Source organism: Trachemys scripta, chromosome 5, assembly GCF_013100865.1.
Source record: "Trachemys scripta elegans isolate TJP31775 chromosome 5, CAS_Tse_1.0, whole genome shotgun sequence".
Classification (NCBI taxonomy): Eukaryota; Metazoa; Chordata; order Testudines; family Emydidae; genus Trachemys; species Trachemys scripta.
Window position 1 is genome coordinate 1,644,628 of NC_048302.1, and position 20,607 is coordinate 1,665,234.

At 49.3% G+C, this 20,607-nt stretch overlaps 1 protein-coding gene across 1 annotated transcript in view; it reads right to left on the reverse strand.

The window, feature by feature from the left end:
• Positions 1 to 20,607, reverse strand: part of LOC117877801 (butyrophilin subfamily 1 member A1-like) — a 92,635-nt gene that overhangs the window by 38,007 nt on the left and 34,021 nt on the right. The window contains exons 3-4 of the mRNA XM_034771304.1: positions 8,534 to 8,651; positions 872 to 956 (exon numbers count right to left, since the gene is read on the reverse strand). Coding sequence (XP_034627195.1) covers positions 872 to 956; positions 8,534 to 8,651 — 203 coding nt within the window. The remainder of the gene's footprint in view (positions 1 to 871; positions 957 to 8,533; positions 8,652 to 20,607) is intronic.

Consider the following 20,607-nt stretch of genomic DNA (forward strand, 5'->3'; position numbering starts at 1 on the left):
TGGGATGGTTTGGTGTAGAGAGGAGATGAATAAGAGAGGATGTGAGAAACCAAGTGCTCCTTTTTGTCCTCTCTCTAATACAAGCACAAGGCATTCAGATATCAGAGGGTGCTTTGATACCTTGGTGCTGGGCATGATGTATTAACCTAGATGTAATGGATTAGAACAGTACACAAGATCACTCACTGAATCTGAAAGGTGTCATGTTTGAAACTGAATAAAGGGGGGGGGAAAACACACATTTCATCACTTCACATCTCATCACTGATGCCTTGTGAGATTTTTTAACACTACCTGTCTTTAGCCATTTGTCCATAGTTCACTGTTATATGCAGATAGTTATAGTGTAACCTATACAATTGGGAAAAAAAACCCTAAGTGCTGAGCTCAGTTAGACTGGACAGTTGGTGGGCAACTGACCCCGCACTTTACAGTGATTGGAGGTGGGAATTTGTTATATAAAATACGGTAGTTAATTTACTTCCAGGTGTACCAATGAACACAGATATACAGAGATGCTAATGTACATAGCCCTCACCTCCGATCACCGTACAGCGCGGGTTCAGTTGCGTAGCTCACCTTCTGGTGTACATGCGGTACATTTATGGAGGTGCAATATTGGAGGACATTTTGTTTGCCAGTTGCTGCCTGCCAGAACAACAGCTGGGAAGATTTTCCGATTGCTTGACAGGTTCATAAATTAATGTGATATCATCTGGTCATGATGTATTAGTCTCTGCAGTGCTGGAGCAAAGTCAATGACTGGTAGGCATAGTGGAGTAGTGACACACATCAGAGCCGTTATCCCCAATGCTATGTGAGTGCATTGCAGTATACATAAGGAAGCACTTGCTGCCAAAAGCATGCCTACCAACTTGAAGGAGTTGCTGGACAATGCTGTGAAGATGATAAACTTTATAAAAGCTTGGCCCTTGAATTCCAGGATCTTTCCCAGTCTATTAATGAGACAAGAAGCAAGCATGTCAATCTATTGCTCCACCTGGAAGTTCAATAGCTGTCATGGGGCAAGGTCTTGGCACGTTTTTTGAACTTCACTCGCAGTTCAAGGGTTTGTTGTTTTGTTTTTTGTTTATGAACACAGAGGACCCATTCCCACTCTCTCACTATCTGCTTGACATGGTTTGGCTCTCATGGCTGGACTACTTGTCAGATATATTCTCTCATCTGAATGAGCTAAATCTAGGACTTCAATGGCTCAATGCAACTATCTTCAATGTCCAGGACAAAACTGAGTCAATAAAAAAAGCTGGAATTCTGGGCTCACTGTGCATAGAAAAACACCAAAATGTTCCCAAACATGCATGAATGCCTCACAACGAATGAACTACAATTGCAAGACAGTGTTAAAGATGGCAACAAGCAATAGCTCAGTGAATTGGTGAGGCAATTACTGAGTACTTTCCCTCAATGGGAAATGCAAACCGATGGGTCCACTATCCTTTCACAAATTTTTCTGCAGTACCCACTGTGACCCTCTATGCCTTGGAGGAGTGCCCTGCAAAACCCCCATATTCCTCATCGTGTATGTAATTGTGATATTACATATAAACCATGCCATGTAAGGTATCAGAGGAAAGGTTAGGATCTGCCAAAAGTCACTTCTCTATCCGTATATGTATATCATCAATGCATATTAAATTATGTGAGTGTGTTGTATGCTGTCACTAAAACATGCTGTAAATTGGGGAATCAGCCAGATATTAGCTCCCTCAGAGGCAACAGCAAGGGGAGTAACCAACACCCGGGCGGGGTGTCAATCAACCCATCAACAACCATTGTCCAGCAAGGGAGCTACAATGCGATGACTCGCCTGCATGAGGCCACAGCAGGGGAATTGCTCAACTTTGCCTGGGAGACTCAGCAAGGTCCCCAGACATGCCTGGACTTGTGCTCCCCAAGCAGATGGGACTGAGGGTATAAAAACCCAACACAAGGGCTCATGAGGGGCCTTTCTCCTTCATCCACCTACACTGCAAACAATAAGGATGCTGAACACTTAAGACTCCAACTGAGGGGACTGGCCCAGATTTCAAGGGAGAAATCTGTATGCTATGGACTGCAAAATCCAGTGTGGTGAGAAAACTGCTTATAGAATCATAGAAGATTAGGGTTGGAAGAGACCTCAGGAGGTCATCTAGTCCAACCCCCTGCTCATGGCAGGACCAATCCCCAACTAAATCATCCCAGCCAGGGCTTTGTCAAGCTGGGCCTTAAAAACCGTTAAGGAGGGAGATTCCACCACCTCCCTAGGTAACGCATTCCAGTGCTTCACCACCCTTCTAGTGAAATAGTGTTTCCTAATATCCAGCCTGGACCTCCCCCACTGCAACTGGAGACCATTGCTCCTTGTTCTGTCATCTGCCACCACTGAGAACAGCCAAGCTGCATCCTCTTCAGAACCCCCCTTCAGGTAGTTGAAGGCTGCTACGAAATCCCCCCTCATTCTTCTCTTCTGGAGACTAAACAATCCCAGTTCCCTCAGCCTCTCCTCATAAGTCATGTGCCCCAGCCCGCTAATCATTTTCGTTGCCCTCCGCTGGACTCTCTCCAATATTTCCACATCCTTCTTGTAGTGGGGAGCCCAAAACTGGACACAATACTCCAGATGTGGCCTCACCAGTGCTGAAAAGAGGGGAATAATCACTTCCCTTGATCTGCTGGCAATACTCCTACTAATACAGCCCAATATGCTGGTAACCTTCTTGGCAACAAGGGCACACTGCTGATTCATATCCAGCTTCTCATCCACTGTAATCCCCACGTCCTTTTCTGCAGAACTGCCACTTAGCCCGTCGGTCCCCAGCCTGTAGCAGTGCATGGGATTCTTCCGTCCTAAGTGCAGGACTCTGCACTGGTCCTTGTTGCTTAGTCTAGTTGTTGCCCAGTCTAACAGGGTTGAGAGTTTAGACTACATGATTATGTTTTATTTCTTTTGGTAACTAACTCTGACTTTTTGCCAATCACTTAATACTACTTAAAAATCTATCTTTTATAGTCAATAAACTTGTCTAACTGTTTATCTTTACCAGTGAGTTTGCTTGAAGTGAATGCTAAATTGCTCAGTTATCAAAGGCTGCTGTATAGCCACTTTCCATTGATGAAGTGGTGAACCAATTAATAAATTAGATGGCATATTCCTGAGGTACAATGCTAGGAAGGATCTGGTTGGTGCCTTTCTCTTTGTGATTCATGAATGGCTCTGGGAGCATTCATGTGATCTAACTGGGTGTGGGGTCTCCACATGCGGTTGGGCTGAGTGATAACAGCGCCTGGAGGAGGGGTTGCTGCTCGTCACTAGCAAGGCATTGTGGGAGACAGCCCTGGCTGGAGAGAGTTCAGGGGGCACAGCGGTTCCACAGTCCCAGGCTGCACCCTGGGGGATCCCATCACACCCACACTGTTAGGATATAGATATTCAGGCTTGTCTGTAAAGGCCTGAACTTTAAGGATTTAGGTGTATTCTTATCACGTAGCTAGTTATAGAGGTACAAAACAAGAGTCAAAATCACAGTCTGCCTGTTTATAGGCCTTCTCACACTAGCATAATCTAAGGCCTTGTTCTTAATCTAAGCCTTTGGCTAAACAGCAGGGGCAGCCATAAACTGGGAGGCGTATGGTCATGTCCTCAGACACATTGAAATAAGGCAATTTTGGGCTGTAAAAAAAAAAAAAAACCTTAGTCTGATAGCATCCTGTCTGGCAAGAACTCACCTATCAATAGTTGTGATTGTGACACCCTCACTTCTTGTTATTTTGTCATTATGGTCCCCACTTCTCTATTGTTCATCTGTATAGTCTCTATCTTGTTCTTCGATTGTTTCTGTCTGCTGTATAATTAATTTTGCTGGGTGTAAACCAATTAAGGTGGTGGGATATAATTGGTTAGATAACCATGTTACAATATTGGATGCATAGAATGGAACATACAGCAAGAAGATTTTTATACATACGGAGAACATGAAAAGGTGGAAGTAGCCAGACCAACTGTAAGAGGTCAATCAATTGAGATGAGCTATCATCAGCAGGAGAAAAACTTTTGAAGTGATAATAAAGATGGCCCATAGAAAATGTGAGGATACTTAACATGGGGAAATAGATTCAATTAGTGTAATGACCCAACCATTCTCTGTTCAAACCTAAGTTAATGGTATCTAACCCGCATGGCCCCACAGTATGCCAACATTTTTATAGCTGACTTAGAACAACACTTCCTCAGCTCTCGTCCCCTAACGCCCCTACTCTACTTGTGCTACATTGATGACATCTTCATCATCTGAACCCATGGAAAAGAAGCCCTTAAGGAATTCCAAGAGGATTTCAACAATTTCCATCCCACCATCAACCTCAGCCTAGACCAGTTCACACAAGCGGTCCATTTCCTAGACACTACTGTGCTAATAAGCAATGGTCACATAAACACCACCCTATACTGGAAACCTACTGACGGCTATCCTTACCTACATGCCTCCAGCTTCCATCCAGGACACACCACACGATCCATTGTCTACTGCCAAGCTCTAAGATATAACCGCATTTGCTCCAATCGCTCAGACAGAGACAAACACCTACAAGATCTCTATCAAGCATTCTTAAAACTACAATACCCACCTGCTGAAGTGAAAAAACAGATTGACAGAGCCAGAAGAGTACCCCGAAGTCACCTACTACAGGACAGGCCCAACAAAGAAAATAACAGAATGCCACTAGCTGTCACCTTCAGCCCCCAACTAAAACCTCTCCAGCGCATTGTGGAATCTCCATCTCTGGAGATATTTAAGAGTAGGTTAGATAAATGTCTATCAGGGATGGTCTAAACAGTATTTGGTCCTGCATGAGGGCAGGGGACTGGACTCTATGACCTCTCGAGGTCCCTTCCAGTCCTAGAATCTATGAACCTATGAATCAAAGATCTACAACCTATCCTGAAGGACGATCCATCAATGTCACAGATCTTGGGAGACAGACCAGTCCTCGCTTACAGATAGCCCCCCAACCTGAAGCAAATACTCACCAGCAACCGGGGAGGGACGGATAGCTCAGTGGTTTGAGCACTGGCCTGCTAAACCCAGGGTTGTGAGGCTTTTTTTGGAGGGTGGTGAAGCACTAGAATGGGTTACCTAGGGAGGTGGTGGAATCTCCTTCCTTAGAGGTTTTTAAGGTCAGGCTTGACAAAGCCCGGGCTGGGATGATTTAGTTGGGAACTGGTCCTGCTTTGAGCAGGGGGTTGGACTAGATGACCTCCTGAGGTCCCTTCCAATCCTGATATTCTATGATTCTATGAACCGCACACCATACAACATAAACACTAACCCAGAAACCTATCCTTGCAACAAAGCCCGATGCCAACTCTGTCCACATATCTATTCAAGTGACACCATCATAGGACCTAATCACATCAGCCACACCATCAGGGGCTCGTTCACCTGCACATCTACCAATGTGATATATGCCATCATGTGCCAGCAATGCCCCTCTGCCATATACATTGTCCAAACCGGACAGTCTCTACGCAAAAGAATACATGTACACAAATCTTACATCAGGAATCATAACATTAAAAAACCAGTAGGAGAACACTTCAACCTCTCTAACCACTCAGTGACAGACTTGAAGGTGGCAATTTTGCAACAAAAAAGCTTCAAAAACAGACTCCAGAGAGACTGCTGAACTTGAATGAATATGCAAATTAGATACCATTAACTTAGGTTTGAACAGAGACTGGGAATGGTTGGGTCATTACACTAATCGAATCTATTTCCCCATGTTACGTATCCTCACACCTTCTATGGGCCATCTTTATTATCACTTCAAAAGTTTTTTTTCTCCTGCTGATGATAGTTCATCTCAATTGATTGGCCTCTTACAGTTGGTCTGGCTACTTCCACCTTTTCATGTTCTCTGTATGTATAAAATATCTTCTTGCTGTATGTTCCATTCTATGCATCCGATGAAGTGGGCTGTAGCCCACGAAAGCTTATGCTCAAATAAACCTTAGTCTCTAAGGTGCTGCAAGTACTTTGCGGATACAGACTAACACGGCTGCTACTCTGAAACATGTTTCAATATGTTAGGATTGGTTAATTAAATTTCATTAAAATGATTGGTTGAGATATAGCTGAGAATATTACTATATAAATTGGGGGCAAACAGGAAGTAATTTGGGAAAAAAAGAAATCAGAATTGTTGCTTGCTGGAAGTTAATCCCAATAAACATTGAATTGTCTGCAGCTTCGGACTTCTGGTATTGTGGCTTTCTGTTTACGTGAAAAGAACCAGGGAGTGAGAGGGTGAAGAGATAAACCCTCTACCACACACCACAAGATTTGTCCATAAAAGAACAAGAGAATCTTCTGGACATCTCAACTGATGGTAGACTCAGGCTGGAGTTCCAATAAAAAAGAGTTTTGGATCGAAACGCGAAGTTCCCCTTGTCAGACAGGGCTGTAAAGGTTTTGATGCAGTTTCTACAATTTACCTGTGTGAAAGTGGATTTTCCAATCACTCACTGGAATGAAATCAAATTATCGTCAGCATCTTTGGGTAGAAAACCACTTACAACTCAAACTTTCAGCTACCACTCCAAACATTATGCGCCTGTGCTCGAACAACCTCATTCATCACATTAATGGTGAGCAGTACTAATAAGCCATTACTTAAATTGGGCAAAAGTAAGTGTACATTAAAACTAAAACTGTAAATGATATGTATTATTGCTATTATAGTCCTATGTTCATGTGTATTATAATCTGTACATTTTATACAATACTTTGGTATTAAAAGGGTTAAAATATAAAGCCTGTTTTCTGGCACAGGTGAATGGGAAGCAGGTAGATCTGGAAAGGGATAGGCAATAAGAAAAATTTGGGGAACCTCTGCTCTAACTGATGGGGAACTAGGAGGAAATGTCCCATATTGGCAGGTTATTCCATATATGTCCATTATAGGATTTATTTCACCTTCCTCTGAACCATCTGGTGCTGTCCCATGTCAGAGAAAGGATACTGGACTAGATGATGTCTGGTCTGATCCTGTCTGGAGATTGTTTATTATTACCTATAGAGGCATAGGAAATAATAATAAACAATCAGCATGTAGAAAATATATGTGATGCAGCAATTCAGTCTTCTAAATATATTCTTCTGACATAGCCTTCAAGTGATGGCTTGATAAGATTTTGCCCTACACTGTCGATAAAATGGCCCCTAAATGCCCTCTCCATTGGCTTCACTCTCACAGGTGATGTTGGTTCACAGATGGCCAATAACTGATTAAGTGAGAGGGAGAGGGGTAGAATGCCAAAAGTTCTGTGCTGAACCCAGCTGATTGCTAGACTGCGTCCCCTGGCTGTGCAGGAAGCTAAGACAGGTTTCTTCCCACCTACAATAGCATCCACTCACTTTCTGAAGGGGGGTTCCAAAGAGGATGGAGCTCTACTGTCCTCAGTGGTAGCAGATGACAGAACAAGGAGTAATGGTCTCACGTTGCAATGGGGGAGGTCTAAATTGGATATTAGGAAACACTGTTTCACTAGGAGGATGGAATAGGTTACCTAGGGAAGTGGTGGAATCTCCTTCCTGAGAGCTTTTTAAGGCCCGGCTTGACAAAGCCCTGGCTCATATGATTTAGTTGGGGACTGGTCCTGCTTTGAGCAGGGCGTTGGACTAGATGACCTCCTGAGGTCTCTTCCAACCCTGATATTCTATGATTCTATGGCTGCTTTATGCTGCTGGCGCAGTCCTATGGCAGGAAAGAATCAGCATTTGTGCTATTAAATATTGTAAAACATTATTCAGAATTTTAAGACCAAATTTTGACCACAGGATCTTAAAGAGCTGATTTCACTCAGCAATTAATCTTTGGTCTAAGGGGAATCCTGGGATATTTTAGCCAGGGAGGAACTAACTGAGAAAAGTACATGTGACTGAAAACAGGAGTTAGAATGAAAAAGTACCTGTAATGTACCCTATGTACTCCTATTGCTTCTCTGATGGTGACATTACACCAATTTGCACTGTTATCAACACAGGAGAGGAGCAAAGAGTTTTGAGGTTGGGATTTTCAAAGGGATCAAACAGACTTAGGTGCCCAAATCCCATTGATCCTGTAGGTCCCTTTCAAGACCTCCAGTAAAACTGATTTCTCAGAATTGTGTAAAGTGCCTCTGCTCTTAGGCCTGGTCCCCACTAAGTCCCCACTTCGGACTAAGGTACGCAAATTCAGCTACGTTAATAGCTGAGGTTAATAACGTAGCTGAATTCGAAGTACCTTAGTCCGAACTTACCGCGGGTCCAGACGCGGCAGGGAGGCTCCCCCGTCGATGCCGAGTACTCCTCTCGCCGAGCTGGAGTACCGGCGTCGACGGCGAGCACTTCCGGGATCGATCCCAGAACATCGATTGCCTGCCGCCGGACCCTCCGGTAAGTGAAGACGTACCCTTAGTGGCACCAAAGCATAAATCCATACAGCACATGACAACACTGCATTGCCCTGCGTGCAATACAGGGATTCTTACCTGAGTCTGAGGGGACAATATGCAGGACAGGGGAGAACACGATGCACAGGAAATGCAGAGACAGAAGTTTTCTATTGGGCTGGGAAGGTCCAAGAGAATTTCCATCTTTGGGCATACTCTGAGATGGGAAATAGGGGAGAAAACAGTCAGAGGGAAGATTACAATGGGGACAAACTGCACCATCTTGTAAGGAGAAATCTTTTTTCAAATGCCATTAATTGTACATTTTACAAAGTGTGCAAGTTCAGTCAGACTCTGAAATACTGTGGGGACTTAGAACACTACAATACAGAACTCAGCTCTGACCTCCTACGTCCCCAGGGAAAACAAGACATCATACAGCTCAGCAATTCATGGGCGCCTATCACACGCGTATGACAAGGTGATGTTACGGAGATAAGAGTTAAGGTTTTGTGTTACAACTTGAGTGTGAGGAATGTGGCCTGCCTACGGTATTATTGTGCATTAAAGCCCTGTGGCCCAACCCAACTATGAGCATCAGGTCAGGGTCAGGTTGGGTGGGAAAACAACCAAACCCACTCAGGGTTGGTCAGCTCTCCTCCTCCTGCCATGGGGTCAGCACAGTGGCAGCTGGGTGCCTGGCTCCTATTGGCCACCGCCAGAGCCATCCCTAAGGGACCCAGGTTTTTTCACACCCTGAGTGAGAAAGTTTCAGTGCAGCAACTTGCCAGTGTAGACAAGCCCTCAGTGAAGGGGTGTAAAAACAAAACAGGGAGGTAAAATTTCCATCTCTTTGCTGTTTGAACTCACAGGGACAGAGACACTGAAGCCAGAGATCCCTAGGGACTGCCTCCTGGGTCATCCTGAAAGAAACTTGAACTTGACAGTTCACTACAACTTTGTCACTCTTAGGATTTAGATGGTAACTCATTTGTGTATATATGTTTGCTTACTTTAACCTATAAATAACTCTTATTCCTTTTCCCTAGTTAATAAACCTTTAGATATCTTGTTACAGGATTGGCTACAGTTGTTGTCTTGGTGTAAGATCTAGGGTACCAATTGATCTGTGGGAAGTGGCTGGTCTCTTGGAATTGGAAGCAACCTGATGTGATTTTTGGTGTAAGTGACCACCGATAAAAGTCTGGCTTGCGGGGATAGCGAGATAGGCCAAAAAGTTTGGCCATCCCTGTTCCAGTCGGAGAGCCACATCGAGGTTCAGAAATTGTATGGAGGGCTGGGTAGGGGCTCGCCCCCTATCCGACCCCCCACTCCCCACCCTGACTGCCCCCCCCAGGCCCCACACCTCCTATCCAACCCACCCGTCCCCTGACCACGTCCCAGAAACCCCCCCTACCCCATCCAACCGCCTTGCTCCCTGCCTCCTGACCGCCCCCCAGAACCTCCCAACCCAACCCCCCTTGCTCCCCACCCCCGACTACACAGCCTGGAGCATTGAGGCTGGTGGCATGGTGAGCTGAAGCTGCGGGGAAGGGGGACAGAAGGGGAAGAGCCAGGGGCTAGCCTCCCCAGGCCGGAGCTCAGGGGTCGGACAGAAGGATCTGGTGAGCCGGATGTGGCCCGCAGGCCATAGTTTGGAGACCCCTGGGCTGGAGAGTTTAAGGGGACTATCTGGGTCTCCACAGGAAGACTGTTATAGGGATCAGGAGGTCACATTTGTTACTGGCTTGTTGAGATCTAGTTATAGAACTAGGGTTACCATATTTCAACAATCAAAAAAAGAAGACGGGGAGCCCCGCCCCATCCACTCCCTCCCACTTCCCGCCCCCCCCAGAAACTCCACCCCCCCCGCTCCTTGTCCCCTGACTGCCCCCTCCTGAGACCCCTCCCACCCTAACTGCCCCCCTAGAATCCTACCCGTCCCCTGACTGTCCCAACCCTTATCCACACCCCCGCCCCAACAGTACCCCCAGAACTCCCAACCCATCCATCCCCCCCTTCTCCCTGTCCCCTGACTGCTCCGATCCCTCTCCACACCCCCGCCCCCTGACAGTCCCTCCCAGAACTCCCGACCCATCCAACCCTCCCCCCCCACCCCCTGTCTGCCCCCTCCAGCACCACCCTGCCCCATCTCCACCCCCTGCCCCTCTTACCGTGCCACTCAGAACAGCGTGTCGGGCTCTGCGCTCCCCAGCGGCGCACCCAGCCCGGTCCCCGCCCCCGCAGAGTGCTGCAGAGCAGCATGCTGCGCAGTGGGGGGAGAAGGAGGAGGAGAAGGGAGGAGCTCCAGAGCCCAGCTGCCGGAGGCCTGATACGAATGGCCCAGCCGGCCGGCGATCTGAGAATGCAGGGAGGGGAGGAGCTCTAGAGCCTGGCTAGTGATCAGAAGCTGCAGGGGAGAGGAGCGGGGAAGCGGAGGAGAGGCTCTTGCTGCCGGAGCCCAAGCCCCATGCTAGTGGCTCAATCCAGCCAGCTCTGCATCGGGGGCGGAAATCCCGGACATTTTTAGATATTTACAAATTCCCCCACCCCCCCGCATGCTATTTTTTACCCCAAAAAGCAAGACATGTCCGGGAGAATCCGGAGGAATAGTAACCCTAGTCTGCCCAGTTTTTGACAGTCTGCCCTGAGGTTGGCACTCATGATCACGAGTCACACCTGAGAGCAGGACAGACAGGATCCCTGAGCCAGGACCCTGGGCCTGAGTCCTGCTCCTAGGAGGACACCCTGGTTTGCTGTCTGTACAGCCCCTTGCAGGCTGAGAGCACCTGGGAATGTGTCCTGGGAAGTGGGGAGTACAAAGCAGCTGCATGGAGGGGGAAGGTGAGCATGACAAAGGAAGTGGGGAAGAAAATTCAATCTGATCCCAACTGGGTGCTAGGCTCTGGCTGTGGCTACAGACTGTTTCTGGGCACCAGTCTCAGGGCTGCTGGTGTCTCCATGATAAACTAAGCCACTGCTGGAGGTGAGGAGATGCCCCCCGGCCCAGGGCTGAGTCTGCCTGCTCAGGGCAGAGGCATGGGATGTGCTATATAGATGGACTGAGCTTGTTCATAGCGCTCAGGGGAGGGGGCAGCCTGCAGGGGTCTCATCTCCCAGCCAGCCCCAAGCAGAGGGGAAGAAGAGGGTCATTTCATGCAGAGACAAACTCCAGCCCTGGGCTCTATCCCTCTCCCTCACAGCTCCCCCATAGGAGATACCCACCCATGTCCCCCCACAAGTGAGCCCCCTGCCCTCTCACAGCCAAGCCCCGTAAGAGCGAGACCCGACTCACATGAAGTGTGTTGAAGACAAACTTCTCCCTCACAGTGAGAAACGGAGCCCTCAAGGTGGGGAGCAACTTGAACAGCCCCCAGGGAAACACCTCCTGAGAGATGCTGGCCCCCTCCAAACCGGCCAACAGGGCTGCTAGACACAGAGACAAACTCCCTTAAATAAACTGATGGGCCCATGGCTATTAATAGAAACTCCCAGAGCCGCTGATTGGGGAGTGCTTCTATTGGAGAGCAAATCAGCCTCTTCCGTGGGCTGTGGGAGCCCCACCCCCAGCCAGCTTTCTCTAGGGGGCTGAAGGGATTGGGGCCAGGGACTGGAATGGAGTTGTGAGCAGGAAAGAGGATCCAAGGAGGGAGTTTGGGACACGTCTGCCGGCACCCAGATGACATACGGTGACGGTGAGCTGAGCTGAGCGGGCTCCATGCTTGGCGTGGTATGTTGGCTGCACAGGTAACCCAGGTAAAAAGGCACGAATCGATGTCTGCCGTTGCTCTGATGGAGGGGGAGGTGCCTGATGATATATACCCAGAACCCCCCACGACACTGTTTTGCATTATTCAGGCATTGGGATCTCAACCCAGAATTCCAATGGGCGGCGGAGACTGCGGGAACTGTGGGATAGCGACCCATAGTGCAACACTCTGGAAGTCGACGCTAGCCTCGGTACTGTGGACGCGGTCCGCCGACTTAATGCACTTAGAGCATTTTATGTGGTAACACACACAATCGGCTGTATACAACCGATTTCTATAAAACCGGCTTCTATAAATTCGACCTAATTTCGTAGTGTAGACATACCCTAAGTGAGTGCTGCTTATTTATAATAAAATCATCATCATCGTCATCATCATAATATTGGGAGGAAGTGATAAAAATACAATGCCCTTAACAGTATTGGCAACCCTTTTTATTGGGAGCCAGCTGTGAAACAGCTGCCACAATCATCCCGGCACAACATGCACCTCAGAGGGGAGGGAGTGACCGTGTGCAGTGTATGTGTGTGTGTGTGTGTGTGTGCATGCACACATACAAAGCTAACAGATCCTGGTCATCAGTAGGTGGGATTGAACCTGGGATCTCTGAAACATAGGCCTTGTCTACGCTGCCACTTTACAGCACTGAAACTGTCTCGCTCAGGGGGTGAAAAAACACCCTCCTGCGCGATGCACGTTTCAGCGCTGTAAATCGGCATTGTCGATAGCGCTACAGCCCTGGAGACACGCTCCCAGAGCTACTCCCCTCGCAGGGGTCGTTTCTTTACAGCACTGGGAGAGCTTTCTCCAGTGCTGGTGCCATGACTACACAACCCGGCAGCACTTTAACATTGGTAGTGTAGACAAAGCCTTAGATCATGAGCCGCTACTCCACTGCATGAGCTAAAAGCCACATGGCTCACAGCCAAGGCTGTAGCAGACTCATTCTAACTTGGCTAGGTGCCACTCGAGGCGAACAGAGCACCCACACCAAGCAGACATGGATTACGTGCACACCTGGGGAGGGCTGAGATCCTCTGGGGAGAGACACTGGAGAAGGGTCAGTTATTGTTACTGCTGAGCACAGACTGTCTGGGCTCAAGGCTCTATCCCCTACCAATGGTTTAACCTGTGCAATGGTGGGAGGCTCAGGGTCACGCAGGATCAGAGCTACAGAATGTTGGGGCTCCTGATTCAGCCATGGGAGAGTAGAGATGGCGTGCGGGAGGGGGAGGTCTCTGCTCAGTGCTGGTGCATTGCTGGTTGTTGTGTCTGGGTCGGCACCATGGTGTGACACACTCAGAGCGGGAATCGGGGGCAGGGCATGTCTGTGGGATCCCTGGGGCTGAGCCAACGGGCCGGATTCTAACCAGTCCCATGATCCCCTCCAGTGGTGAGCTGGAGCTTGTTCGCACCAGTTCGCAAGAACCGGTTGTTAAATTTAGAAGCCGGTGTAGAACCGGTTCCTAAAGGGCCGGGCGGGTGGGCAAACTCCGGTCCGCGGGACCATCCTGCCTGGCCCGCCTGAGCTTCCAGCTGGGGAGGCTCCCCTGGCCCTTCCTCCCCCCTTCCCGCAGAGCCCCATTGCGCCGCACTGCCGGCGCCAACACTCTGGGCAGCTCTGCAGCTCCTGCCGCTTTGAGCGGCATGGTAAGGGGGTGGGACTGTGAGCTCCAGCGGCCGCAAGGCATCCTTACAAGCAGCATAGTAAGGGGGCCGGGCCGTGGCTGGGAGGAGGGGTTGGATAAGTGGCAGGGAGCGGTTGAAGTGGGGGGAGTTCTGGGGGGCGGTCAGGGGATGGGAAACAAGGGGGGCTGGGGAGATGTTGGAGTTCCGGGGGTCTGTCAGGGTGGTGGTGGATGGGGTTGGGGCAGTCAGGGGACAGGGAGTGGGGCGAGTTGGGTAGGGGGTGGGGTCCTGGGGGGCAGTTAGGGTCGGGGGGGTCTCGGGAGGGGGTGGTCAGGGGACAAGGAGCGGGGGAGTTGATGGGTTGCGGGTTCTGAGGGGGGGCAGTCGGGGGCAGGACATGGGTTGGGGTCGGATGGGGGGTGGGAAAGACAGGCACGTGGGGCTTGTACTCACCGCGCGGTTCCTTACCGGGTCTTCAGCGGCGGGGGTGGTCTTCACTTGCTCCGGGTGAAGGACCTGCTGCCGAAATGCCGCCGAAAACCCGGAGCGAGTGAAGACACGCCCCCCTTCCGCCGCTGAAGTGCTGCCGAGGACCCGGTAGAGAACTGGTTTTTAGGATTTTGGGAGCTCATCACTGATCCCTTCCCCCCAACCCCAGCTCCCTCCACAATAGGGAGCAGGAGAGGGACCAAATAGTCCACGTTCTGGGCCTCTCCCCATTTCCCGAGCCAGCTCCAAACTGACACTCCCTCCTCTGGCCTTTGTGTCTCTTCCAGACAAGGAGGCCACCTGATCTCTTTGTCTCCAACACCTTCAGTTGGCACCTTGCAGGGGAAACTGAGGCACCCACACAGTATTCAGAGAAAACATTAAGAACATTCCCACTTCGTCACAACAGGTGCAACAAAGTATAGTACTGTATATTGAAACAAGCAAGTGCTGCTTCTGACTTTCCACTTTTAATTGACCCTTGTAATCTTGTGGCACCGATGTGTTGTAGCTTCATTTTATCCCAGCAACAAATTCTGGATTTGTAGGACCACTAATAATCAACAATGGATTTTTCTGATAGTGATATTGTGCAATAAAGAGAAACATTGCACTTAAATGCTTACAACTTCCAGTCCATGTTTACACTATTTAATAAAATATATATATTGGCTTACAGGGCAGGAGCAGGGGGGGCACCACCATTTTGGGCACCACCAAAAATTATACAAACCTGCCGCCTATGCCCCTCTGCCCAGCAGCTCTTAGTCACAGCAGCAGCCCACTGACACCAATAGGAGGGTTCACCAGGGAGGATTTACAGGAGCAGGCCCTTGTCAGCTCATTCACTTATCACTCCATACTTCATATGGGGTGAAGGAGGATTTGTGGGGAGTTGGGGGGGACAGCTCTCTATTGGTGTGGGTCTGAGCAGGGAGAGTGGGGAAGGAAGCAGCTGAAACAGGAGCTGCTAGGAACAGGCTGGCAGCCCCACAGGGAAAAGGTCAATGTCTCGATGGAGCATCAGCACTAAGTCAGTCTCAGGCCTGGGGCAGCACCAGGAGTCTCTGGCCCAGGAGGGTCAGGCAGGAGCCAGGGACCTGCCTTGCAGCTGAGAGACCAGCAGCAGGAACGGCTTAAACGCTGAACCAGACAAGGAAACCAGAGAACTAGAGTTACATGCCATGGAGGAGAGGGAGGAAACACACAAGACCCTGGTGTAAGTCGGAAGTAACCCACTGGAGACTCTGGGACAGATTCCCCGTCACTCACCTATTGTAAATCAGGTGTAAAAGCCGGAAGAAGCCAGAACAGCCCAGAATGGCATTTGAATAAATAAAACTGTTTAAATAAACAGTGCAATAAAGAAACTAAAAAAAAATATTTTAGGAATGAGAACCACCTAATAGCACACGTATTAACCCGTTCCAGCCCAGAACCATTTCTTTAACCCTAACAAGGGCCTGGAACAGCCAGTTCCAAAGTAGCCCAGGAAAATTTTTTTATGCACCTAGCATATTACCTTGAGGACAATATTTCAGATATTAGACCAATTAGTAGCACACTGCATTAACCCATTCCAGCCCAGAACCACCTTTTCACACCAAAAAGGATCCAGAACACTTGGTTTCAAAGTGCCTCAGGGAACTGAGGACAATATTTCAGCAATGAGAACTGATTAGTAGCACATGGTTATTCACTCATTCCAGATGCCATGGGAGTGCTCTACTCACGACAAGTCTGGCGTCCTCTCTCAGAGTCACTCTGGGGATTCTTTCTCAAGGTCAACCCCCCCGCTGCCACAGTTTGCATGCAGCTACATCATCTCTACACGTGTTCTCTTGTCCCAGGAACCACAGCACCCACTTTGTGACTCCGCTCTCCAGCCAGGTCATGCAGCCTTCTCCACGCTTCCGGGGTAAAGTCCTTCCGTTCTCTGTTCTTCCCAGTGAGCCAGGCAGTCCTCCCCTTCACTGCCCCACAGGTCTATACCACGCCCTCGGTGACTGCTAGGGGAACCCAGGCCTGGCCCCTATTCCAGGTTCCAGTCCAGGGACCCTCAATTCAGCTGTTCTGGGCTTTCCCCTCACTGCTCCTTCTCTGGACTGCTTCCTGCAGTTCCTGGCTCTCTGACTTGCTCTGCGTGTCCCAGCTCTAAACCTCCCTCCCTCTTCCCAGGGAGGAGTCGGACTGCCCTTTCCCAGCAGTAGCTCCTGGCTGTTGCCAGCTTCCTGGCTTTATAGTCCCTGCCTATTTCTGCAGAGCTGAGCCTGCTTGCAGTCAATTCCCTGCTCCCTGGTTGTCCCTCCTGGTGCAGCCTATGGAGTTAATAAGCCTACCTGGCCACCTCACACTAGACCAGAAATATTTTGACACCAAAAAGTACCCAGAACACATAGTTCTGAAGTGCCTCAGGGGCCTTAATTTATACATATGTAAGAGGGGGAATGGTCCCAGCATGGTGGGGAACTTTCCTGGCTTATACACTGTCCCAGCAAAATGGGCTAGTGAAAGGATCCAAGTCCTCACTCCCACTCCCTTTATCCAGAGCTCTGCCTGACTTTGAGGGCTCCCCTTCCACTCTCCCGTGTGGCAGAGTCCTCGTAACCCCAACAAGGCTGGACTCAGGATTCCTGGGGGGCTCAACCCCAAACTTTGTCGTGGTCACTTAGGGCAGCGGCTGGGGTGTCCCCACTCCAGGGTTCCTTCTCTGCACTGGACACTTCCCTGACCCAGTGACCATTGCATACAGTTCAAAGCACATACAATTTATTAAACAGCAACCAATTAAAAAAAGAATAAGGGAAAAAATGGGAAAGGTTAAAGGAAAACCCGTCACCCCGCTATGTGGCACAGGAACATCAAAAACAACAGTCTCTGGAGTATAAGGGCAGTTCATAATCTGCTCCTCACACGTCCCAGGCCTCCTTCTCACACCCTGGCTGTGCTGCAGGGGTGCCACAGGTTGGACTCTTGCTCTGGCGGTGGCCACACTCCTTCAGGTGGCAGGACCCTACTTCCCAGCATCAGCTCCCAATCGGGGTTACGATCCCCTCCAAGTCTGGCCTGCAAGGCCTCTTGGCTAGTGGCATCTCCTTGCGCTGGGCCCTCTGCCCAGGGTCCTCCCCTCGCTGGCCCCAGTTACTCACCGCATCCAGCTCTGGACAGCTCCTGCCCCAGTTCCACTCTCTGCTGCTCTGCCTCCAGCTCCCTGGGCTGCTTCTCTGGTTCTCTCTGGCTGGCCCAGCTCTGATCCCCAGCTCAGCTTGGGCCCCCTGCTCTCTCCTCAGCTCAGCCCCACTCTGTCTGACCCAGGCAATTCCAGCTCACATGGAGGATGGGACCCACTGACTCCCTCATTAGCCTGCCCGCCCTGTCAATCAGGCTGACCTGGAGCATTGGACTCTCCCCATTGCCCCTAAGGACTATCAGTGTTAGGGTCCTGGTTTCCCATCGACCCTTCCCCTTCCTTTTTGTAATGGGAGCAGCCAACCAAAACGCCCCCACTGAGTTTTAGTGAGGGGCCAACAGTTCCCTTACACATAGAGCACATTACTGCCACCAGATTCCCGGTTGCAGGGTTTTGCAGGGAAAATTTTGCTTTATTATGCCCCATGCAGGGCAACAGAGGAGGCCGTATATGCTCTTCAGCTTCCTGGGTTCATCAGTAACCTCCCTGGACTCCAGAGAGATTATTGATGAAGCCAGGAAGCTGAGTAGCAAACACTGCCTCCTCAGCTGTCCCAGAACCTGCATGGGACATATCAAAAGCTTCTTAGGGAAGAGATGCTTTTCCCTGGTGCAGCTTGGGGTCTGGGGAGGGGAGGTGCCGTGCAGCTGCAGCTGGCCTGGGCTTCTTTGGGCAGGTGCAGGGGGGCTTGTGGCTCCAGATGCGGGGGAGAAGCAGGGGAGGCAGGTGGAAGGGGTGGAGCCAGGGGCTAGCTACCCCAAAGGGGGGCTCCACCTGCCTCCCATGCACATTACCTTCAGGACAATATTTGATTAATGAGCGCTGATTAGTAGCACACTTTCCTTAAGCCATTCCAGCACTGAACAATTTTTAACCCCAAAAAGGAGCCAGAACACACACTTGCACAGTGGCTGAGGTTAGGACATTTATACATGTAGTACATTACCTTGAGGACTATATTTTAGCAATGAGAACCAATTAGTAGCAAACTGTCATTAACCTGTTCTATCTCAGAATCACTTTAACACTAATAGGGACCCGTAACTAGGGTTGCCAATTGTGGCTGGACGTATGTGGCCTGGAGGTTTCATCACACAACATTAATCTTTAATTAAAGATTAATCTTTATACCCTGGAGACTCCAGGCCAATCCTGAAGGATTGGCATCCCTACCCGTAACACACAGTTCCAAAGTGGTTCAGGAGATCAAATTTATATATCTAGAACATTATTTTGAGGATAATATTTTACTAATGAGAACAGATTAGTAGCATAATGTCATTAACCCATTCCAACCCAGACCCTGTCTGCCCCCTCCCCCCACCATAGAGTCATAGAATATCAGGAGGTCATCTAGTCCAACCCCCTGCTCAAAGCAGGACCAATTTCCAACTAAATCATCCCAGCCAAGGCTTTGTCAAGCCTGATCTTAAAAATCTCTAAGGAAGGAGATTCCACTACCTCCCTAGGTAACGCATTCCAGTGCTTCACCACCCTCTTAGTGAAAATGTTTTTCCTAATATTCAACCTAAACCTCCCCCACTGCAACTTGAGACCATTGCTCCTTGTTCTGTCATCAGATACCACTGAGAACAGTACCCTCCCCAGGGGATTAACTATACACATAAACACATTACCTTGAGGAGAATGTTTTAGGAATCAAAACCTATTACTAACATACAGGGCCGCCCAGAGGGGGGGCAAGTGGGGCAATTTGCCCCAGGCCCCGGGCCCCGCAGAGGCCCCCATGAGAATGTCGGAGCCCCCCCCCCCCCGGCACCTCAGCACGCCGCGTCCAGGAGCGGCCCTGGACAGCGCTGCAGGCGTGGCTCGGGCGGGACCTGAGCTCCTCCCACTCAGAGCCGCGTGGTAAGAGGGCGGGGCTGCAAGCTCCAGCCAAGCGGGAGGAGCTGGGGGGGGGGAGCCATGCCGCTGCAGCACTGTCTAGGGCCGCTCCTGCTGCACGCTGAGGCTCTGGGAGAGGGGGAAGGCGGGGGTAAGCGGCATGGTAAGCCCCTCTGAGCCGGATACCCCATCCCTCTCACAGCCCTGACCCCCAGCTCCGAGCCCAGCCCCTCTGAGCCAGACAGTCCCCGACCCCATCCCCCCACAGCCCTAACCCCCAGCTCTGAGCCCAGCCCCTCTGAGCTGGGCATCCCCCTACCCAGAGCCCAGCTCTCCACCCAGCCCTGGGCAAAAGCAGTGCCACCCCCAGGCAGCAACAGCCCATTGGCACCAACCATCACCATCACCCAGCGACAGCCCATTATGTAATTGCAAATGTAGACATACTATTAAAGCATTTAATGTTTTTAAATAATGTATTTCGTGTATTTTCAAATTATTAAAAATTAATTTTTGAATGTATTTCACTGGTTATTTTTTACATTTCCAAATACATGTTACTATAGTATTGCAACTTTTTTTTATGGAAGGGGCCCCCCCCAAATTGCTTCTCCCTAGGCCCCCTGAATCCTCTGGGCGGCCCCGCTAACATACTGTTATTAACTTGTTCTGGCCCCAAACCATTTTAACACCAACACCAATAAGGACTCGGAACAGTTGATTCCAAAGTGGCCCAGGGGACCAAAATTATACACATAATACAACTAACTGAGAATGACATAATACTGCTGAACATAATGATTGATACAACCTTTCATTGTCCATTCCAGTCAATAAATTTGTGTATTATTGATTCAGTATATCTGGAACTTCATATTCCCAAATTGAAGGAATAATAATAATAAATATGTAGGTTTATATAACACAGAGTCATTTTGCCACTTATCAAAACCAGGTTGAAACCAACTTCTAACACCATGCCACCTTCTGAGCAATACCTTTTGCATGAAGCATATTCCAGTTACATTATATTCACTTATTATCATATTTTTATAAAACTATTCCAGTTACATTATATTCACTTCTTATTATGTTTTTATAAAACCATATAGACTGCACAACGTCACACCATCTATAAATGATCTGGACTAGCCTAGAAAAAGTCTAGAAGCAATTTCGCCAATAGATGGAAACAGGGCTATAAGAGCAGACAGGTCACACTGTGCTTTGAGATTCATTGGGAATTCCCT